This window comes from Hemiscyllium ocellatum, chromosome 2, assembly GCF_020745735.1.
Source record: "Hemiscyllium ocellatum isolate sHemOce1 chromosome 2, sHemOce1.pat.X.cur, whole genome shotgun sequence".
NCBI lineage: Eukaryota > Metazoa > Chordata > Chondrichthyes > Orectolobiformes > Hemiscylliidae > Hemiscyllium > Hemiscyllium ocellatum.
Window position 1 is genome coordinate 42,579,685 of NC_083402.1, and position 23,269 is coordinate 42,602,953.

The 23,269-nt window shown below is 40.4% G+C and overlaps 1 protein-coding gene across 1 annotated transcript; it reads right to left on the reverse strand.

Annotated features, from left to right (window-relative positions):
- Window positions 1-342: 342 nt before the first annotated feature.
- smn1 (survival of motor neuron 1, telomeric) lies at window positions 343-18,151 on the reverse strand. The gene is made up of 9 exons (XM_060843874.1): window positions 18,059-18,151; window positions 17,837-17,908; window positions 11,840-11,962; window positions 9,280-9,474; window positions 9,022-9,183; window positions 6,586-6,657; window positions 4,866-4,979; window positions 1,526-1,591; window positions 343-500 (listed from the first exon to the last, which is right to left on the reverse strand). Exons 1-8 carry the CDS (start codon window positions 18,110-18,112, stop codon window positions 1,538-1,540), a joined length of 846 nt encoding a protein of 281 aa, XP_060699857.1. The 5' UTR covers window positions 18,113-18,151; the 3' UTR covers window positions 343-500; window positions 1,526-1,537.
- Window positions 18,152-23,269: the final 5,118 nt, after the last annotated feature.

Consider the following 23,269-nt stretch of genomic DNA (forward strand, 5'->3'; position numbering starts at 1 on the left):
CTTCCTGGCACCATTCGTGACAGAGACTTGTTCTTAATCTTGGCAGACATTGATCAGAATTTAGGATATAAAGAAAAGGTTCAGAATTGATTCAGATTCCACACCCTGAACGTCAAATGATTTTTTCCCCTTTACTGATGTTGACAAATCTGTGTTTTGACAGTCCTTTTTCTGATCATACCTGCCCTATCCATAGAACCACATATCAAAAGCTTAAGTTGTAAAGAATATCCACAACCCATTGCACGTTGATGATTTGGTTAAAAACAATTGAATTTCAGGAAATTTTCCAGTTATGCAGTATCCAAATCAGTGCACTTATTGCCTTATAACAAACAAAAGTAATTGAAACCAAAATATTTTATTCACTATTCGATACAAAGCAGATACTCAATCCCAACGATTCCCAAACAATGGCTTATTCATACAGAAACCAATAACATTTGAACATAATCCATTGCAAAATGATGCACTCCTCTCCTTGGGAGAGAAACGTTCACCTGCAGAGAGAAAAAAAAGGATCAGTCTTTTTTCCCAGTTCAAGCACAGAAGCACAGTATGCATGATGGGTAATTCCCAATGGACTTTGTACCCATCAAAAAGTTTCCATCATGAGTTTCAAACCTTGTCAGCATAATACTACTTATGGAAAGATAAACACGAAAAGTGATGTGTCTCAGGAGTTAGTGCTGAGGCCTCAACTCTTTACAATTTATCCAAGTGATTTTAATTAAGTGACTGGAGGTTTGTAGGTAGAGACAGAGCTGAAAGTCAGTTGTGTAAAAGACAGAAGGCACCTAAAAATGGTTATAAATATGTTAAATGATTAGGCAAACATCTAACAAATGGGGTATAATGTGGGAAGGTAGAGAGTTGCCCATTTCAGTAAAAAGAATAAATGGTCACGTCTACATGTGACCCACAGTAACGTGTCTGGCTCTTAACTGCCTTCTCAAATGGCCTAGATGCCTTTCAGTTCAAGAGAAGTCAGGGATGAGCAATAAATACTGGCCTTGCCACTGACCACCACATCCCACAAGAATAAAGGAAAAAAGATCTTAGTCAGGTATGACTTGTTGTGGGTCATTCACGGATATCACTCAGAAAAAGAAATCAGCTTCCTTTGCAAGTCTGAACACTAAAGTGGTCTCTACAACTGCTTTTGTGCCCCTGAACTAGGGAGAAGCAATAAACAGTTTGCAAGAGTTTGTCATTCAATGTCCCCAGCTGCACATGAACCTTGGACAAAACAAAATCACTGATTTCAATTCCCTCCCCAGTTAAATAACTTGGAGACTCTTTAGATTATTAACCATCTAGGTTAATATATGGACAAAAATAGAAATTGCAGGAAAGGTTCGGCAGGTCGGGCAGCATCTGTGCTGAAGAGTCACTCAACCTGAAACGTTAATGCTAGTTCTCTTCACAGTATTAACCTAGATGATTATTAACCCAGATAATCTCTGAAACTGCAAACATGCTGGTACAAGCACCTTCAGGAACTGATGAAAATAAGTAAGCTTACTTTTCTAACAAACTAAGAACGAGGAGTCTTCCCCATGCCTGCTTCCAGTCGACCTTGCTTGAGACCCTACAGGGAAAAACATAATGAGTACCAATGGTAAGCTTGTCTTTAGCCAACATTTTTTTTGGCACCGAATAAACATAATAAACATCTCAATGATTCAGAGGGACATCATAAAACAAAATAGAAAATATTAGGTGAGATGACCAGTATTCTGGTGAAAATAGATTTAAAGTGCAACTCAGAGGTTACAATACAAAAAGGTCCTTTGGCCCACCGAGTCCGCAGCAATCAAAAGCACACATTTAACTACTCTAATCCCATTTTCCAGCATAAAGGCCATAGCCTTGACATTGCAAGTACACATTAAATACTTTCTTAAATGCTTCTACCACGCTCAGAAGCAATGAGTTCTAGATTCCCACCATGCTCTGGGTTTAAAAAAAAGTCCTCTCATTTCCTCTAAATATCCTGTTGGTTATTTTAAGTCTGTGCACCCTGCCCACTGATTCCTTCACCAAGGGGAAAACTGCCTCTCTGTCTACCATATCTATGCCCCTCATTTATACATGTCTCAATCACGTACCCACTTCAGACTCCATTGCTCCAAGGAAAACAACTCCAATCTCTCTTCACAACTAAAACTCTCCAGTCCAGGTTACATCCTAGTAAATCCCCTGTGCATCATCTCCAGTTCTATCACATCCATCCTATAGTGTGGAATCCAGAAAATCTCACAACACTAGCTATGTTGGGTTACACAGGGCTTATTGAGACAGAGGAACTGAAGGAAAATCAGTTTTAGGAGGGAAATGGTGTTGAGGAAATTGATAAGATTAAAGGTTGATAAATCCACTTCCCAGAGTCCTCAAAAAGTGGCTCGGAAACAGTGATGCTTCAGTGGTCATCTTTCAAGATGCTATAGATCTTAAACGTTCCAATGGATTGGAAGATAGCTAATGTAACCTAACTATTTACCAAAAAAAAGAGAAAAATTTTAGACTGGTTAATCTGACATCTGTAGTGCTAGAGACCACTAAAAAAAAAATTAATAGCAGAGCACTTGGAAAACTATGGCAGAATTGGACAGTCGGCACAGATTTACGAAAGTAATATGCTTAAAAATCTATTGGAATTCTTCATCAAGGATGTAACTCAACAGTTGATGAATGGTAAACCAGTGGATGTGGTTTACTTGGACTTTCAGAAGGCTTTGATAATGTCTCACATAAGAGATTAGCATGTAATATTAAAGTGCTCAGATTGGGGATAGTTAACAGGCACAAACACAGATCTATTTGGCAGATGGGAAATGAAGATTAGGAATAAATAAGTCATTTTCCAAATGGCAGCCAGTAACTAATGGGGTACTACAGCTATTCACAATACATGAGGGAAAAAAAAAGCAGGATCTCTAAATTCGCAGGCAACATAAAGCTGGATGGGAAGATGAACTGTGAGGAGGATGCAGAGATGCTTGTGATTTAGACTACATGAGTTTTTGAGCAAATCCACGGCAGAAGGAGTATAATCAGGATAAACGTGAATTCTCTCTTTGGTAGCAAAGACAGAAAGGCAGATTATCTGAAAGGTGATAGATTGGGAAAGGGAGAGGTGCAACAAGTTCTATTACACCAGTGGCTGAAAGTAAACATACAAGGACATTTGAATAAATACATGAATAGGAAAGGTTTAGAGGGATATGGGCCAAGAGCAGGCAGATGAGACTAGTTTAGTTTGGGATTATGTTAGGCATGGATTGATTGGACTGAAGGGTCTGTTTCCATGCTATATGATGATGTGTAGCAGGCAGTGAAAGTGGCAAATGGTATGTTGGCCTTCACAGCAAAAGGATTTGAGTACAGGAAGAGGGATGTCTTGCTGCAATTGCACAGGGCCTTGGTGAGACCATTCCCACAGGACTGTTGGGGTCTTGGTCCAGGTAGAGTATGGAGGGCAACAAAGGTTTATCAGATTGATTCCTGAGATTATTGGATCAGTTCAGACCATATTCACTGTAGTTTGGAATCTATAAAATTTCAAAGGGGGAGGGTTCAGTTAACTCATTTGGCTGGACGGCTGGTTTGTGATGATCAACATGTGGGTTCAGTTCTCATAGCAGCTGAGGTTACCATGATGGACTCTGCTTCTCAACCTCTCTCCCCACCAGTCAACTCACTTTAACGAGCAGCCCTATGGTCCGGTCAGCCTAAGGCAATTTTACATTTACTTTCCCTCTATTCCCGATTTCTATATCAAGATAATGATGGGACCTTGCTAAATATTAAAATTACATAATCACAACTGTTCCAACGCAGAAGTTGACTATTCGGCCCAACATGCCTGCACTAGCTCTTCAAACGAGCGTCATTACCTAGTGCTATTCTCCTACCTTTCCCCATAACCTTGCACACTATTTCCATCCAATGCCATCTTGAATGCCTCAACTGAACCTACTCATTGAACATATGTCATAGAAAAACTTTTTTTTTCTCTCAAAACAATTTGATGTTGGAAAACTTTTCTTTGCTCCCATTAAGGACACTGGAATAGTGCAGGCAAGTGGTGAAGCAGAAGATCATTAGTTGACAGAGCAGGCTAGGGTGCAGATTGGCCCACTCCAGCTCTTATTTGGAGAAAGTGAGGACTGCAGATGTTGGAGAGTCAGAATCGAAAAATGTGGAGCAGGAAAAGCACAGTAGGCCAGGCCCAATCCGAGAAGTAGGACTGTTGGCATTTCAGGGATAAGCCCTTCATCAGACAATCCTAATGAAGGGCTTATGCCCGAATCGTTGACTCTCCTGCTCCTCGTATGCCTGACCTGCTGTGCTTTTTCGGCGCCACAGTTTTCAACTCCTGCTCCTATTTGTTAACTGAGTGGCCAGGGCAGGAAGAAATGGAAACAAACTCAATCCTCTCTACATTTTCTATCCACAGACAGTTCTAGGGAAAACTGGATCACCACACAAGGCAATAGTTCTGGACAATTTTCACCCTCTGAACACTGATGTAGCAAAGCTCTTACTGTTTCCTCACTGCAAGTCACTTTGGGGAACTAAATTTATGATTTTTCTGATCTGTGTATATCCATTATTCATTGTACATACTTTGAGTGTGCCTGGGACATTTTTCTAAAAATTCTAGGTTAAGCAGCATGAACATTAAAAATTCAAGACTACAAGAACCAAATTTTAAAAAATCAAGCTGGACGAAAATAAAATGCACAAACAGAAATCATGATCATCTTTTTGAACCAATTACAGTCCTTGTACACAACTAACACATAATTGAAGCCTGTAACAGCTTTACGAAAGTTTACTTTCATATTGTAAGTACTTACCAAATAATAACCAGTGTGATAGCCACTCATGTACCATGCTATTAGCATGCTTCCTAAAGCTTCCTCATCCTCATCAGTTGAATCTGGCCCCATCGGAGGTGGAGGGGGAATTAACTATATTGGGATGAAGTAAAGTTCAGTAAAGAAATGTTTCAAAATTTCCAAAAAAGGTCAAAAGTATTCCTGTCTCATTTCAGGATTTAGAAACAAATTTCAGGGTAACCAGCCTCAAATCCATTTGAAGTTTTTTTTTCTTTAAACAAAATACCAATAGAAAATACTCAAAAAGGTCGGCATGGGGCTCAGTGTTTAGCACTGCTGCCTCACAGCACCAGGGACCTTGGGTTTGATTCCAGTCTGGGACAACTGTCTGTGTGGAGTATGCACTTTCTGCAGTGTCTGCATGGGTTTCCTTCAGGTGCTCCGATTTCCTCCCATGATCCAAAGTCATGTGGGTTAGGTGAATTGGCCATGCTAACTTGTCCAGTGTATGTTGGGTGCATTAGTCAGGGGTTAAACATAGGGGAATGAGTTTTGGTGTCGTAGAGTCGTGGAGGTGTTACTTTTCGGAGGGTTAGTGTGGGTTTGTCAGGCCGAAGAGCCTGTTTCCACACTGTAGGGATTCTATGAGGTAATGTTTTATAAAAAAGAATGAAAAACTGAAAGTTGGCCAGATTTCTCCAGTCTGCCCATCCATGTACCTCAAGTAAAAAAAAATATGCAGATATCCTTTTCTACTTGAACTGCGGCCCAAGAAAAACACTCAAGCAACACGGGCGGTGCAAAAAAAGTTGACACTAATACATTGCACAATTTGTTAAGTAAATCAGTTAAGAACTTAAATTGAAGAAATAGTTCAACCATATAATTTTGCATTTTGACAATTTCCAATATAACAAATGAAGTTAAAGACATATTGCAACGTTTTACAAATAAAGTGTTTCTAAATTGAACTCATTAAATGTTCATGAGCAGAGCAGTGAGGAGATATCAAAGTACAAATTAACTTGTGATCGCAAAAACACAGAAAACAAGTCTAACCAAATTTCATGTTATTCAGCCTCAAAAAGCAACACACCATTGCTCAAAAATTCAGCAACTTACTCAAAAATCCCATTCACTTAGGCATTAAGATGCTACATATACAAACCAAAGTAACAGAAGTAAACATCCAGTGCCACTCAGTGCAAGCTGGAAGAACAATATCTCATTTTCTGCTTGGGAACCCTGCAACTGTTTGGACCCAGTATATAATTTCAGGGCTTGAACACCTTCTCCTGTGTGCTTACCCCAACCCCCACATACTAAGCCTGGTCATCACACAGGCTGTTAACACATACAACCCATTATCGGTTACTAGTGATCCCAGTTAGCAGCTACTCATTCTCTCAAGCTGACTTTTATTTACTCCTTTATCTGCCAACTATTTTTCCCTCTCTCTGGGTTCCATTGTCACCTGAGATTTACTCCTTTCCCCTCTCGCCACCTCTTCTTCAGCTCACATACAAACTTTTCCTGGCTACTCGAAGTTCTGAAGGAGGGTCGTTGGACCCAAAACGTTAACTCTGCTGCCTAACTTGCTGTGTTTTTCCATCAATTTCTGATTTTGTTTAGGAGTATTTATCAGCTCCTCTACAATACTACAACTAACAGCATACAACAGCCAGCCCAAGAAATCTACCTGCAATTTTTGGTACTGCATAACAATAAACTCACTCACTGGTGGTCCTGCTGGAACAGTTGGTAACCATCCAGGTAAGAAAGGCGGCGGACCGTGAAATTTTGCACCAGGCTGTACAGAACAAAAGAGATTTTAATATAAAAATACATAGACAATACAAGAGAAACAGATTATTCAATCCAACAAGTCGATATTAACTTATACCCTCCATGCAAGCAAATTCTTCTAAGCACATACACATTAAAAATTCCAACCTTTTTCTCTGTCCCATTTGGTCAATAAATTAATTAAAATCAGACAGCATCATTTTTGTTATTCATATTCAATTCTCTATTTTGATTTCAACTTCTTTTGTATGTTTCCCGCAATTTGTACACAAACAAAGCCCTTAACTTAAAGCAGCTTAGCATAAAGGAACTTAGATTGATCTTTACTAATGGAGCACTTGCTTCTATTTCTTATATTTTTCTGCTTGGAATAGTCCTTGCACTTAAGGAAGATTATGGTTATTACAGGTCAACCATCACAGTCCCAAAAGGTTTTCTTAGGGTAGAGTCCTGGCTCAAACACCATCACCTGCTTCAGTAATGACTTTCCTTCATCACAAATTTGGGTACATTCACTGAGGATTTGACAATGCTTAATACCACTCAACACCTCCAGTACAAAAGCAATCTGTGCCAGTATGGAGTGAAGCCTAAACAATAGTCTGCTTTGTACCATTAAGTAAAGAGTCACGCAACACAATTACAAGGCAATTACCATTTCAAACAAAAGAGAATCGAACAGGTGGGGGAGTCCAGAACTAGAGCACATAGGTTCAGGGTGAGAGGGGAAAGATATAAGAGAGACCCAACGGGCAACTTTTTCATGCAGAGGGTGGTACATGTATGGAAGAGCTGCCAGAGGAAGTGGTGGAAGCTGATACAATTGCAACATTTAAAAGACATTTGGATCGTTATATGAATAGGAAGGGTTTGAAGGGATATGGGCCAGGTGGGACTAGATTGGGTTGGGATATCTGGTCAGTATGGACGGGTTGGACCGAAGGGTCTGTTTCCGTGCTGTACATCTCTATGACTCTATCCTCCCTTGACATTCATCAGCATTACCATCATAGAATCTTCCACTGACAACTTTCCAGGGGAGGTTACACTGTCAAGAAACTGATCTGAACCTATCTGTATAAATATTGTGGCTACAAGAGTTGGTAAAAGGCTGTGAATTCCAAGGCAAGTAACTCACCTCCTGACTTCTCAAAGCCTGTCCACCATCTAGAAGGCACAAGTCAGGAGCGTGATGGAATACGGAAATAAAAACAGAAAGTGCTGGAAATACTCAGCATGGCTGGCAGCATCTGTGGAAAGAGAAACACAATTAATGTATTGAGTCGAACGTGACTCTTCTACACATTACACAGTGTGATGGAATACTCCCCACTTGCCGAGATAAGAACAGCTTCTAAACCATCAAAGCAGATCATCCCATTGAAGACAAATTAACCTGATTGATTAGCATTCAACCAGCCACCTTCAACATACACTCTATCCACCACTGGCATACAATGGTGGAAGGGTGCATCATCTACAAGATGTATTGCAGAAACACACCAATCTTCCCAAAACTATGACCTTTAACATCTAGAACAAAAGCAGCAAATGCAGTAGCCACAAGATCCCATGAAAGGCACATACTATCCTGACTTGCAATTATATTGCTACTTCTTCAACGTCATAGCATCAAGATACTAGAATTCCCTTCCTAACAGCACTGAGTGTACCTGCCTCATATGGATGCACTGCAGAAAAGAGATTCCTTACAATTCAAGTGTATTAGGCAAATCCTGACATTCACAGAAATGAATATTTTACAAAGAAGAATAAAAAGAACTGTACATTGTATTTACTAAACAATCAGATTTGAACAGAATCATTTAAATGTAGTTCAATAACACTTATTATAGCATCAGCACACACAAGATAGTCAACTTCCATTCCCACTACAGTACACGCATTGTTTAGAAAAAAAATGCCTGGGGTATGAAGTGCTCAAAATCTGCAAAAAACTAAAAAAAAGAGCATGAGGCATAGAGGAGACGGGGGTGTGGGATGGAAGAATAAACAGGATGCAAGAGAAAGAATTGGCTAAAAGACAGTACAGAGTAAGAACATGAGAGCAAAAAGTATCAGGAGATCATGATGAGCAAAGTAACTCAAAAGAAACAAAAAGACAGCAAAAAGCATTTGAAAATCTGGTAAATTTCAAGACAAAGTAGATGTACATATGCTGGCCAGGAAGCACTGACTCTTTCTTCAACTTCGTGAAAATTCTCAACAGAGTAAATTACATAAAAGAAACATGCTTTTAAAAATATACTTATAGTAGACAAGACAAAAAATTAATATATATTTCGTGTTTATGTAATTTAAAAATAAATAATAAAATTTCACTAGGCATTTCTATTCAGGCACTTACAAAGCCAAATCCTGGCATTTGTGGTGGTTGAGGGGGAAGACAGTGATTCCAGGTAAACTGATCCAATGGTGTTTTTAATTTGGTTTCATTTGATTGGCAAGATTTATAGACAGGTGAAATGGCATCACTTTCATCTGTTGATTGCTGGCTGAGCCCATTTTTCTAGGTACAAAGAAGAAAATAGCTGTTAAATAGGCTTACCAGATTGTGGAAGGACAGATATTTTACGTAACAAAAGCACAAATTATTATTGCTCACCTGTTTAGAACTCTCATTCTCTGCCTCAGAACTGTCAGCTGGAACCAGCTCTGCTAGATTCTGCTCCTCTTCATTGCCATAACCAGTATACATCACTACACATGTTCCACGTTTTTCATTAACAGACTTAATCGTAGCTGAGTACATGTTGCCATCTTCAGACCACACTGCATGACAGGCATCACCAACTCGCCACTGTTTTGAATTGGGACAAGAGAGAAATCAAATTGTTTAAATTTCAATTCGGAGAAAGTGAGGACTGCACACGCTGGAGATCAAAGTAAAAAAAAACGTGGCACTCGAAAAGCACAGCAGGTCAGGCAGATAAGGGGCTTATGTCAGAAATGTTGACCCTCCTGATCCTCGGATGCTATCTGTACAACAAAATACTGCACCAAATCTATCACATTCTCATTCAGAGGAAGATGTCCTTTATGCATTTGAAGATAAAGCAACATCTAAAATGATTAAATTCATTCACAAGTTATCAATGTTTGGCTTAAGCAGTCATTAACATAAAGAACAATATGAAAAGACCTGAAAATGAATAAGGAAGAAGTCTTCAAACCCACTAATTCAAGATTGGCATACACTTACATGTTGTAATCAGCATTGTCTATTGCATAACTTCATTGTTGACATTGATACTGTTTGTGCACAGTAGTGTAGAGAAATATGAATTCTAATGTAAAGCTTGAAAGTAACAAATATTTTAAAGGTAAAGCAAATGCTGGAAAGGTGACAAAAACTATCAAGTACCGGAAAAACTCAGCCAGTCTGGCAGCATCTGTGAAGAGAAAAATAGAGTTAACATTTGTGTTTGAGTAAGACATCTTATGAAGAGTGTACTTGTCTCAAATCATCAACTCTATTCCACTTTTCATATGTTACCACACCTGCTGAACATTTCCACCATTTGATAGTTCAAAGATTTTACCAAGCTAGACTAATATTAGCCTTATATACCTTAAAACTAATAATATTGTTATATACCTTAAAAATCATATCCATATAGTTGATATGAAATTAATGACCAATTTTTAGCCTGAATGTTTTTCCTCATCCATAGCTTAGTTTGTGAAAACTTTCGGTCAAAACATTCATCCTGGCTTTCATCCATCACAGCAAGCAGCAGATTCACAAATTATTTCAGAATTATTAAGGAGAAACTAGAAGGAAGAAGTGAATAGAGGTTACAATGGTATATTTAGATGAGGACAGCAGATGACAGTTTGATTGGACTGTACATGCTGGCGAAGCTACATTATATGGTCTGTTTTGGTGCTGTATACCCTATGAAATCTTATTCAGGGCCCCCTCTAATTAGTTTAAAGCCCTTTCCATTACAGAAATTATTTGATTCTGCAGGACACTGGTCCTAGAACAGCTTTTTTTATTACTTAATAAAGATTTCCTCAGCAATATCATCATCTCTTTCTATTCATGCATCACAACCTCTTCATAGTTACCCTGCTCCCTCAAAGAGCTCTGCAGTTGGAACTTACCATCCCTGAATCACATCTGTGGCCACAAAAATATCCTACTACTTGAACTATCAAAGTCTCAATTGACCAATTAAGCACTCGAGTACAGATTCAAACTGGGTCTAAAAGTTGGAGATAGTGAGGACTGCAGATGCTGGAAATTTCTCAGACCCCTTCCCCCCCTCCCCAGTCCTGATGAAGGGTCTTGCCAAAAATGCCGACTCTCCTGCTTCTCCAATTCTGCTTGATCTGCTGTACTTTTTCTAGCTCCACATTTTATCAACTCTAGGAGAAGGTAAACACTTAGCCATAATCCTTTGATACTTCAGGATAAGTCCTTAACAGTAGTCACCCTCACTTGTTTTGGCATTCTCTCTGCTACCAGTCAGTTATCAAATTTACATCCAGCAATCAAATGATCAAATGTTTGAGAAAACCATTTCATGTCCCACCCTCAGGGGCAGGAATGATCAGCCTGAAACCCCAGGGGGTGGGGGGGGGGGGGGGGGGGGGGGGGCTTTCAAGCCATGGTTTAGAAATTCTTGATTTATGCCTAACCCTGCCTTCTTATACAGGTCTCACCAAATATGGAACCAGTTCCAAAGCCCTCTGTCCTGCACCCTCTCTCTCTAGCCAGGTTTTCATCTCCAGGTTCTAATTCGTCTTTCTATATTTGTCTCTTGGATATTCACCTCTCTTTCAGAAAGCTCTGTAATTGCAATAGGGTGAAAGTGAGGACCGCAGATGCTGGAGATTAGAATCAAGAGTGTAGTGCTGAAAAACCACAGCAGGTCAGGCAACATCCAAGGAGCAGGACAGTTCACGTTTCGGACAAAACCCCTTCATCAAGAATGGATGATAAGGGCTTTTGCCCGAAATGTCGACGCTCCTGTTCTTCGGATGCTGCCTGACCAGCTGTACTTTTCCAATACCACACTTTCAACTCTGCAATTGCAACATACCAACCCTGAGTCACATCTGTGACCACATAAACATCTGTCTTTTTCTTCTACATTCTCACCAAAAATACCCAGCAGTTTTAATTTTAAGGATATAAACAAGAAGAAGTATTATACCTTTCTCTCTGGATGCACGTGACTCTTCTTTCTGTTTTTGTTTTTCTTCTGTTTTTGTTTTGTCCCAGTTCTACTGTAGTCCGTGGTAAATGGCTGAATATATTCACCATTCTTCAGGGCACTCTGAAGGAAAAGGAGATCATCATTATCAAAAAAAAATCCAGGAAACATTGATACACATCTTTATGCCCCCAGGAAAAAGAAAGACAAATTTTTAGTTAAGAGCCTGTAAGGGAATCAAGGCTTAGGGTATAAAGCAGAAAGGTGCCATTGTAGATTATCAAAATAGCCTCACTGAATGCCAGAGCAGACTTGATTGGAGAATTACCTACTTCTTTTTGGTCCTTTAAGATTAAACTTTCACAGACATCTGAGCTCAGGGTTTTAGATCCTTATTATACCTTAAATGTTTTCTGCCTCCTCACAGAACAAAGCAGAAAGAAGACACCTCCCGGGGGGAGTTGGGAGCGAAGAAAATGTAAAGCAGGAGAAACAGGTCTCAGGCACTGATCTCTGGTTCCCAAGCTCTATTTTCCTACTGGATTCAGAATTCCATAATCAGTGTCAGAGGTTTCATCTAAGTTCCAGTAATCAGGATGGGCACTCTTCTGAAAATAACAATTTTTTTTTAAAGTGCAAAACATACTGCCAAACAATGAACATTAAACTCAGAGTGCCCGAGACAGAGAAAAAGGAGATATGATGACTTTGACAGTCATCTCCATCTAGGAAAGTCTATCCTAAAACAGGAGACACCTGTAACAAATGTTGCACCAGTCCATTTCAGAAGGCTGACCAGACAAAGTTAAGTCAGCTAACTGAGATGGCGTGGCATATCTTCAGGGAGGAGCTTGTCTCTCTGGTATTTGTCAATCTTAGAAATTGGAATAACAAACAGGATACACAAAATAAGTATTATACAACTCACATCTAAAAGGATTTTTCCCGTTAAGCCCCTAGTGATTCTACAATATGTTCAGATATCAGGCACATTTTTAAACGCCGGGCCTCTGGAGTGGTTAGGAATGTTGTTAATAGAATATCTGAGGCAGGAGAGAAATTTGAGGCACTAAATAGAAATCAAAAAGGCCATTTGGGCTTTGCCGAGCTTGCCACAGCAATCTAAAGCCCCAAACTGCCCATGATCTTTCAACGCTTTGAAAATTAGTGCGTACAGGAACCAATCAAGCAAAACTTAAAATTCAACAGTGCAAACTAGATCATAGTTATTCTCTCCAATTTGATCTACTGTTTAAGAGATGATGCGAAATGATGACTGACCATACTCTGAACAGACACCTAAAACGTGATTGCACTAACACAAAAACAAGAAGTCATTCCACTGTCTTACCCAAACTTTTTCCACAAATAATGCCATCAAAACCAGACGAACTGCTTACTAAATCACTTTTGCTGTTTATTGGACTTGACCATTAGGTAAAAATCGGCCTCTTCTGGTTACTGAACAGTGCAAGTAGCAATCTTAAATAAAACAGAATACCAGCAAAGACAAAAAAAAAAATTGGCCCTTTGTTTCAGGGAATTTTCCTTCCAGGTTCAAAACTTTGAAAAATGTTCTTCTAGCTCAAGCCAAATTTTTCAAATCTGGGTCATAAACTAATCCGCTTCCAGTTTGATTTAACAGTCAGTAAATTTACTGTACAAAATATTCCATAAACTAAAGACACTAAGGCAACAGGAACACACTCCATGTGGACGGAAAACGTGCAATCATTCCTACAAAAATCACTCATTTCAATTATTGGTTATAAATCCTGTCCTTGGATTTCACTATCGTTACTTTTAATTCTCCCTCATGTTATTACGTTTCTTAAATTCCAAAAGTAAAATCATTTGCTTAAACTTCACCATCTACCTATCCAGTTAGGTGTGCCTTGAAAACTTTAAGGCTCACCATTCAACAGTCAGCCAAAAGCAGATCAACTAACCATTCACCTTCCGACTGTGTCCCGGTCCTTATTTTGTACAAATCAACTTTCATATTTATGTCCAAGACAACAGCAACTGTTCTTCAATGTAATAACTCCCCATTAGAATGTTTAGGACAGCCTGAGAATCTAAAAAAGGTGCTTGTGATCCCAACTGATAGTAATACTGAACAAATCATGTACCAGATAGAAACATGGCTTAACAGACCTTAGGCTTTATTTTGCAATTTGTTCACCACAGTCACTGAACAAGAGGCTGCCAATGTACTTTTAATAACGTTCCTACAAAGAAAAGAAAGCTATACAAGACAACTTGCAAAGATCTCATTACAAACAGCAAAAATAAAAATTCAATTCCTTTCTCCAGCAACATCCTTCACAGACACTCATTACCAGTGAAGTATTACTATTAGCTTCACTCGAATTTACTACTCAATTAGTAAGATTGCATGCATTTTTTGGATTCTTCCTGCACATTCACTACATGCGATTCCTTAAAACCATAATATATGGGAGCATGAATTCAGCCTAAGTCTGTCCACCATTCGATTAGAGCTGATATGTTTTTCAACCCCATTCTCCTGTCTTCTCCCAGTAAGCCTGAATCCCCTTACTAATCAAGATTCAATCTATCTCTGTCTCAAATAGGCTCAATGACTTGGCCTCCTCAGCCCTCTGTGGCAATGCGTTCCATAGAGCCACCACCATAGATTCACTCTAAGGCTGTGCCCTCTGGTCCTAGTCTCTCCACTAATGGAAATATCTTCTCCAGGTCCACTGTATTTAGGCTTCTCTTTATCTTGTAAATTTAAGGTGAACACCCTTCATCCTTCTAAACATCACCACATACAGACCCAGAGTCCTCTTCATATGACAAGCCCTTTAATCAAAGAGATTATTCCTGTAAACCACCTCTGAACCACCAAAACTAGTAAATCTTTCTCTAGTTACAGGGCCTAATCTATCTCCCAAGCCTTAGATAGATTCTCCTTTACATCTCTGCTGTTGTATTCTAACCCTCTTGAAATGAATGCCAACATTGCATTTGTCATCCGAACTAAGTAAACCTACATGTTAACCTTAAGAGAATCCTACACTTGGAGTCCCAAGTCCCTTTGTGCTTCATATTTCCTAAACATTTCCTGCTTAGAAAACAGGCTCTAACTCCACTCTTCCTACCAAAATGTATAATCTCACACTTTACCACATTATATTTTATCTACCATTTCTTTGGCCACCTGCCTAGCATGTCTAAATCCTTCTTAGCTTTCTCACTTCCTCAACACTACCTGTCCCTTCACCTGTATTTGTGTCATCTGCAACTCTCTGGCTCTCAGGCAAATTCATTGAGTCGGAAGTTGTTAACAGCACATATTCTGTCCAGTTCTTTTCTTCTGAATTCAACCTGCTTCTGGATTCTGGGCATTTGGATTGTATTATAGACCCCCTAATAGTCAGAGGGAAATTGAGAAACAAACTTGTAAGGAGATCTCAGCTACCTGTAGGAAGAATTGGGTAGTTATGGTAGGGGATTTTAACTTTCCAAACATCGACTGGGACTGCCATGGTGTTAAAGGTTTAGATGGAGAGGAATTTCTTAAGTGTGTACAAGACAATTTTCTGATTCAGTATGTGCATGTACCTACTAGAGAAGGTGCAAAACTTCACCTACTCTTGGGGAATAAGGCAGGGCAGGTGACTGAGGTGTCAGTGGGGAACACTTTGGGGCCAGTGACCATAATTCTATTCATTTTAAAATAGTGATTTAAAAGGATAGACCAGATCTAAAAGTTGAAGCTTTAAATTGGAGAAAGGCCAATTTTGACGGTATTAGGCAAGAACTTTCAAAAGCTGATTGGAGGCAGATGTTCAAAGGTAAAGGGACGGCTGGAAAATGGGAAGCCTTCAGAAATGAGATAACGAGAATCCAGAGAAAGTATATTCCTGTCAGGGTGAAAGGGAAGGCTGGTAGGTATAGGGAATGCTGGATGACTAAAGAAATTGAGGGTTTGGTTAAGGTGTAGACAGGAGAAATTGAGTGAATCCTTAGAAGAGTATAAAGGAAATAGGAGTATATTTAAAAGGGAAATCAGGAAGGTAAAAAGGGGACATGAGATAGCTTTGGCAAATAGAATGAAGGAGAATCCAAAGGGTTTTTACAAATACATTAAGGACAAAAGGGTAACTAGGGAGAGAATAGGGCCCCTCAAAGATCAGCACGGCGGCCTTTGTGTGGAACCACAGAAAATGGGGAAGATACTAAATGAATATTTTGCATCAGTATTTACTGTGGAAAGGATATGGAAGGTATAGACTGTTGGGAAATAGATGGTGACATCTTGCAAAATGTCCAGATTACAGAGAAGGAAGTGCTGGATGTCTTGAAACAGTTAAAAGGTGGATAAATCCCCAGGACCTGATCAGGTGTACCCGAGAACTCTGTGGGAAGCTAGGGAAGCGATTGCTGGGCTTCTTGCTGAGGTATTTGTATCATCGATAGTCACAGTGAGGTGCGGGAAGACTGGAGGTTTGCAAACGTGGTGCCACTGTTTAAGAAGAGTGGTAAAGACAAGCCAGAGAACTATAGACCGGTGAGCCTGACCTCAGTGGTGGGCAAGTTGTTGGAGGGAATCCTGAGGAATAGGATGTACATGTATTTGGAAAGGCAGGGACTGATTAGGGATAGTCAACATGGCTTTGTGCATGGGAAATCATGTCTCACAAACTTGATTGAGGTTTTAGAAGAAGTAACAAAGAAGTTACAAAGAGGTTTGATGAGGGCAGAGCAGTAGATGTGATCTATATGGACTTCAGTAAGGCTCCCCATGGGAGACTGGTTAGCAAGGTTAGATCTCATGGAATACAGGGAGAACTAGCCATTTGGATACAGAACTGGTTCAAAGGTAGAAGACAGGTGGTGGAGGGTTGTTTTTCAGACTGGAGGCCTGTGACCAGTGGAATGCCACAAGGATCGGTGCAGGGTCCTCTACTTTTTGTCATCTCCATAAACGATTTGGATGCGAGCATAAGAAGTACAGTTTGCAGATGACACCAAAATTGGAGGTGTAGTGGACAGCGAAAAGGGGTACCTCAGATTACAACAGGATCTGGACCAGATGGGCCAATGGGTTGAGAAGTGGCAGATGCCCTAAGGGGCAACGTTTTCACAGAGGGTGGTATGTGTGTGGAAGGAGCTGCCAGAGGATATGGTGGAGGCTGGTACAATTGCAACATTTAAGAGGCATTTGGATAGGTATATGAATAGGAAGGGTTTGTAGGGATATGGGCCGGATGCTGGCAGGTGGGACAAGATTGGGTTGGGATATCTGGTTGGTATGGACGGGTTGGACTAAAGGGTCTGTTTCCATGATGTATATCTCTATGACTTGACGACCTTCTATATATCACAAAAGCTCAACTTAATAAACACCTCAGCAATTATCCAATCAGCTACCTTATGTAGTTAGTTAAATGCTATTTTGAGTCTGCTTAAAAAAAACGAGCTTTGATGTTTTAGGAAAAAAAAGTCACCCTTCACAGAGCTGAAAATCAAAAATCCATTTGCCTCTACTTTCGAACCCGTGTTTTCAGATAATATTATAAAACTTCATTAAAATTTAAAGAGGACAGTAGGAGAGAGGTTATCCACTTGAAACCTTAACTTTTTCTCCCCATCCCATACGCTGCAAATTTTCGGAATTCACGTTACGATAAACTCACGGCCGATAGAAGTAAAACCACGATCTCTTCCTCAAAAATAACTTCAAATCTTCAATTGAAGACACTAGTGACAAACCGTTACGAGTTGACCTTTTCCCTGTGTCATGATAAAGACAGAACCTCAGAGCTGAATCAGAGAACGTGTGACCCGCTCTGAGGAAGGGTCCGGGGACCCGAAACATTAACTCTGCTTTCTCTCTGCACGGATGCTGCCAGACCTGCGGAGTTTCCCCAGCAACTTGTGATTGCTTCGGGTCATTTTTGTTTTATTTTTAAACCTACCCCCCGCCCCACCCCCCGGTGACTTCGGTGCATGAAGCCGACCTACTTTGAAGGAGGTCACCGCCTTGTCGTATGCCTTTATCAGCGCCGTGTCGTCCCAGATGTCCGAGTCGTCGCTCTGAAATTAGGAGAAGGACAGAGTGAGCGGCCGGCTGGACCGGGGGAGGGGGACAGGACATCCCGCCCGCCCGCCCCCGGAGACCCACCCCCCACACACCGGTTCCTCGCCGTTAGCCCGGGCCCGGGCTCGGCCCGAGGCCGCCATTACCTGTCCGCAGCCACGCCTGAACACCACCTCTCCCACTTGACTGTCCTCCCCCATGATCAGCGCCCTACACCCGCACACGGCTCACCGGCCACCTCATCAAACTGCGACCAGTCCGCTGCTGATAGGCTCAAAGCGCTGCCTGCGTCATCACCAGGCGACCTGGCGATTGGGACATGGCATCCCAGTTCCCTCCAGGGTGTAGACCCTGTTTCTCTGGTTTGATGGTGGTTATTATTTGTTGTTTTTTTTTGGTGGTGAAACTCCACTCCATTTACTACTGCCCCCGATTCACAAATAATCACGTTTCCTTTCCCCAAGACACTGTAATAGCAGCAGTTTGCCTCCAGCAGGGTGTTTCATTTGATGTGGCACTACTTAGTGTTATTCCAGGTGACTTCTAAACCTATTGTGGTTAGTATAAAATCCAACAGACGCTTCTTAAACCTACTATTATGTACATCTATTACATTCAGAAGCAGATAAGCGTCTAGGTGACTATTAAGCAACAGGTTGACTACAGAGGGGCATGCTTCAAGTGATGTTATGGTAAAATTGAGTACTGGATATTTATGCCCTAATGTCACGTTGTGACTTGATAATATCTCAATCAAGAAGAAAGTGAGGACTGCAGATGCTGGAGATCAGAGCTGAAAAATGTGTTGCTGGAAAAGCACAGCAGGTCAGGCAGCATCCAAGGAACAGGAAAATCGATATTTCGGGCATAAGCCCTTCTTCAGGAATGAGGAAAATGTGCCAAAGCAGGCTAAGATAGAAGGTAGGGAGGAGGGTCTTGAGGTAGGGGTATTGGGAATGTGATAGGTGGAAGGAGGTTAAGGTGAGGGTGATAGGCCGGAGAGGGGGTGGGGGTGCCTAGGAACCCTCCAACCACAAGAGATGAATGTAGATTTCTCCAGCTTCCTCATTTCCCCTCCCCCCACCTTATCTCAGTCCCATCCCTCGGACTCAGCACCAACTTCTTGACTTGCAATCTTCTTTCCGACCTCTCCGCCCCCACCCCCTCTCGGGCCTATCACCCTCACCTTAACCTCCTTCCACTTATCTCATTCCCAACACCCCTCCCCCCTACCTTTTATCTTAGCCTGCTGGCACACCTTCCTCATTCCTGAAGAAGGTCTTATGCCCAAAACATCGATTCTCCTGCTCCTTGGATGCTGCCTGACCTGCTGCGCTTTTCCAGCAACACATTTTTCAGCACTAATCTTGAGCATGCCTATTAATGATGTCCTGACCTTGAGACATAACATACGCATTTTTTCTTGATAAAATAAATTCCACACAAGTAGAAAGTAAAAGTGCCATAGCACTACCAGATCATAGGCTGATCTCTCATTACAGAGAGAGACAACTGGTAGTGGTTTAACCCAAAGGTCACTACACCCTCAGGTGACAGAAGTTGAGACAGAGGGTCTTCATGGTAATCTCGGTCAGCGTGGGAATTGAACTCAAACCCTGTTGGCATCACTCTGCATTGCAAACCAGTCATCCAGCTAGCTGACTCCCTTCACCGTATGTAGGCATACATACTCAAAATTCACTACTTGTATGTAGACATATAATGTAAATTCAGTAATTACACCGACAGGTAAAACAGAGTTTACAAGATCAATATTACAAACTCAGTGTAATGCTTTTGTCAGGAACCTAAGTGTCTGGACTAGTACTAAGCTAGGTTTATCAAAGAATAGCATGCTTCTAGTAGCATGCCATGATTCAAGTGACCCCAGTATAAGATGGAGCATGAGATCTTTAAACCCTCAGGTTAAATGCTATGATACAGTGATGATATAATGTTTTTAAAAGGCATACTGACCACAAGACTGAATACAACATCCCTATATCCATCTTCAATACCTGTTCTTCCTAACTAAACCTTCCCTGTTATTCGAGTAAAAAATGAGGTCTGCAGATGCTGGAGATCACAGCTGCAAATGTGTTGCTGGTCAAAGCACAGCAGGCCAGGCAGCATCTCAGGAATAGAGAATTCGACGTTTCGAGCATAAGCCCTTCATCAGGAATTCATCAGAAAGCCCTTCAGCTTCCCTGTTATTCCCCCAATACTTTACAACTTGTACTCCCTCATATGTGATGGTTGAAAATGTGCATTTACCACTGGATCACAACCATTTCTCGCAAGATTTGACTTGATCACATTAGTCACTTTTGCCAAAACCATTCACTGCTCTCTTCTCATTCCTGTAGAACCCTCTTGAATCGATTCCGCTTCTCCAACAGTGATTGGCGTTGTGATCAATCTGTTCTTGCTATTTTTCCACTGCGACTTGTATTTGCTGTCTGTAATGTGGACTTGTCAAGGTGTTTCTCTCTTTACAATGCAGAATCTAGAGCACCATCGCTTTTTTGATCTTGGTGATCTGTACTGATTTCACTCGCTGCTTCAGTGCAGTAGCTTAGTTTAAGCTGGTCACCTTTGTTTTAATGTTTTGCCCTTATCGTGGGTGTAATTGACATTGCACAGAATAATGCTTTCTTAAATCTTTACCACTGTCATGTTGTGAGGTCATATTAATGTTGTGAAGAAAGACATTAGTCAGTTTTCATTCAAGTAAACAGAATTCCCTGAAGCGTCAGAGGCTGAGGGGTGACCTAATAGAGGTTTATAAAATCATGAGGGGCATGGATAGGGTAAATAGACAAGGCCTTTTCCTTGGGTTAGGGAAGTCCAGAAGTAGAGGGAATAGGTTTAGGGTGAGGGGGAATGATTTAAAGGGACTAAAGGGGTAACTTTTCACGTAGAGGGTGGTGCATGTATGGAATGAACTTCTAGAGGAAATGGTGAAGGTTGGTACAATTACAACATTCAAAAGGCATCTGGGTGGGCATATGAATAGGAAGGGTTTAGAGGGATATGGGCCAAGTGCTGGTAAATGGGACTAGATTCATTTGGGATATCTGGTCGGCATGGACGATTTGGACAGAGAGGTCTGTTTCCATGCTGTACATCTCTATGAATAAATCTTTTAACAACTATGTTCAGATAATTAGGCTAAAGAGAGCTTTCATAGAACCTTACTGACTCCTAGTTCCAAATAGTTCCAAGTGACAGGATATCACTGATTATATATACTATTTATTAGTATAATGGAGCTTAACAATTATCATGGAAGCAATCATCAATTGCTTGCCCAGCTCTAATATTCACTCATCAAGTGCTAACCTGACTAAGCTATTTCCTACGCATTATGAATTCCAGCTCATCCAACCTTCTACTTACACTTCTCTGTACAGTAAGTTCTATTTAACACCGATTAGCATTGGCTCAGTGGTCATGGGTTTTAGATTCAAGAAATTCAATTAAAAATCAAACATCCCTTCTATCCTAATTAAATGCCTAGGTGGAAACTGACATTGCATTATCCATAGCAATTTAATACACAAGGCAATTGTTATGGACCAGGCCAGAACCCCTCAAAACGTTTTAAGAAGATAGCCCTGATCCTAACATTTTTTCTAAGGCAGATGTAGAGTGGATATTCCAGGAGTGGTGCAGCTGGTTAAACCACTCGGCTTTAAACATAACAGAATTTATTTTAAAATTGAGAATGGAACATAAACAAAAGAAAACAGAGTTTAGAATAAAAACTTATTTGATAACCTATTTGATTCTGTTGCAGCTTAACACAGTTGTCGTTTCAGTTCCTGCAACATCCCATAAACACACCTCTCGGTAAAAGGTAAATTCAACACAGGTTTTTACAGGCAGAGAAATTTCAGTGAGAAAGTTCTGGAAGGACTTCTGTCGAAGCATGGAACCTCTTTTCATTATAGCTACTTCTCTTGGTCCCCAAAGTTTTTTGATTGTTTGCCAGAATATTAAACAAAACTAGAAAAAAACCTGAACTGGGAGAACTGGCCACTCGCCTGCCATTGTTCCAAGTAGCCATTTCCAGACTAATCGACACCTCTGCCTCTACAACCCCTCTTTTAAAAAGCCAAAGATATCGTAACCTTGTTAAAGGGGCAGCATCGTCACACAATTTACGAGGCCATGTCAGAAACAACCACGATAGTATGATACTGGAGATATGGATTTGTTTTTACTTCGTTAATTCATTCATTCAGGTTGTCATTTTCTGTTTCTCCCAACCCCCAATAGCCATTGAGAAGGTGATGGTCAGCTGCTTTTTTGAACTGCTACATTCCTTGTGGTAAACATAGAAAATAGCTAGAGTAGGACATTAGGACCTTCGAGCCTGCTGCACCATTTGATATGATCAGCTGATCATCCAACTCAGTACCCTACTCTTTCTCCTCATACACATTTACCCCTTTAACCCTAAGAAGTATATTCAACTCCTTTTCAAAACATTCAATATTTTCAGAGGGAGACAACTAGCCTAATAAAGAGAAACCAACGTTTGAACTGTGTTTCAGGCAGAAGAATTGTGATAGATTGGAAGTTAGATTGCTTCCTGTCTGACCTTCCATTGTCAACTAATTGAAATTTTGGAGACTATAATCTTAGTTATAAGTGTCAAGACCTCAAAACCTACTAGAAACTATTTGAATGCATTGGTATCATCAAAAGCTAAGCAAGATACAATCCCATATGCCTATGAATTATGGATTGTAGAGACTGCTTAAGTGAATTAGCCTGTTGTATCTTTGTTCCCCTCTTTGAATTTATCTCTTAACAGTGTCTGTTTGTCTTTTAGAATGAAAGGTATAATTTAAAAAAGATTGAGTTTAAGTCAGACATTAAATGGATTACTTTGTTTACATTTGTCCCGCTAAAACTGTTAATAAATTGCAAAATATTTTGCTTAAGGTATAAACCTGGTGTCTGGGACTGGTTATTCAGAAAATCTCATTTGGAACCATTGGGTTCAATTTTGAGGATAAGTGAATGTTAATTATACAGTGTTGAGAATAAAGGAATGGGGGACTGGTTTGATTTGGCTGGCAGTCTGTGATTTAATACACAATTTTTAAAAGAAAAACTGAGCATAAAAAGCTTCTGGGAAATAAAAAGTCAGTAGGTCAGGCAGCACATGTATGAAGAGAATCAAAACTAACATTTCAGGCCTATAACTTTCATCAGCACTGAGAAATCTCGGAGATGTAATAGATTTTGAGCAAGGGAAGAATGGGCCAAGAACAAACAGCAGAAGAAAGAAGACTTGACCGACTGAAAACTTAGTTCTCCAGGGCCAGTGGTAATGGAGATTGGGC

What these genes read in the sequence shown, in the direction of transcription:
- smn1 (XM_060843874.1), bottom strand. Translation starts at nt 18,112, where the DNA reads ATGGGGGAGGACAGTCAAGTGGGAGAGGTGGTGTTCAGGCGTGGCTGC. An exon ending in TCAGGCGTGGCTGCGGACAG is followed by an intron (nt 17,909 to 18,058) that starts GTAATGGCGGCC and finishes TCCTAATTTCAG; the next exon opens with AGCGACGACTCGGACATCTG. An exon ending in AGAATGAGAGTTCTAAACAG is followed by an intron (nt 9,184 to 9,279) that starts GTGAGCAATAAT and finishes CTTTGTACCTAG; the next exon opens with AAAAATGGGCTCAGCCAGCA.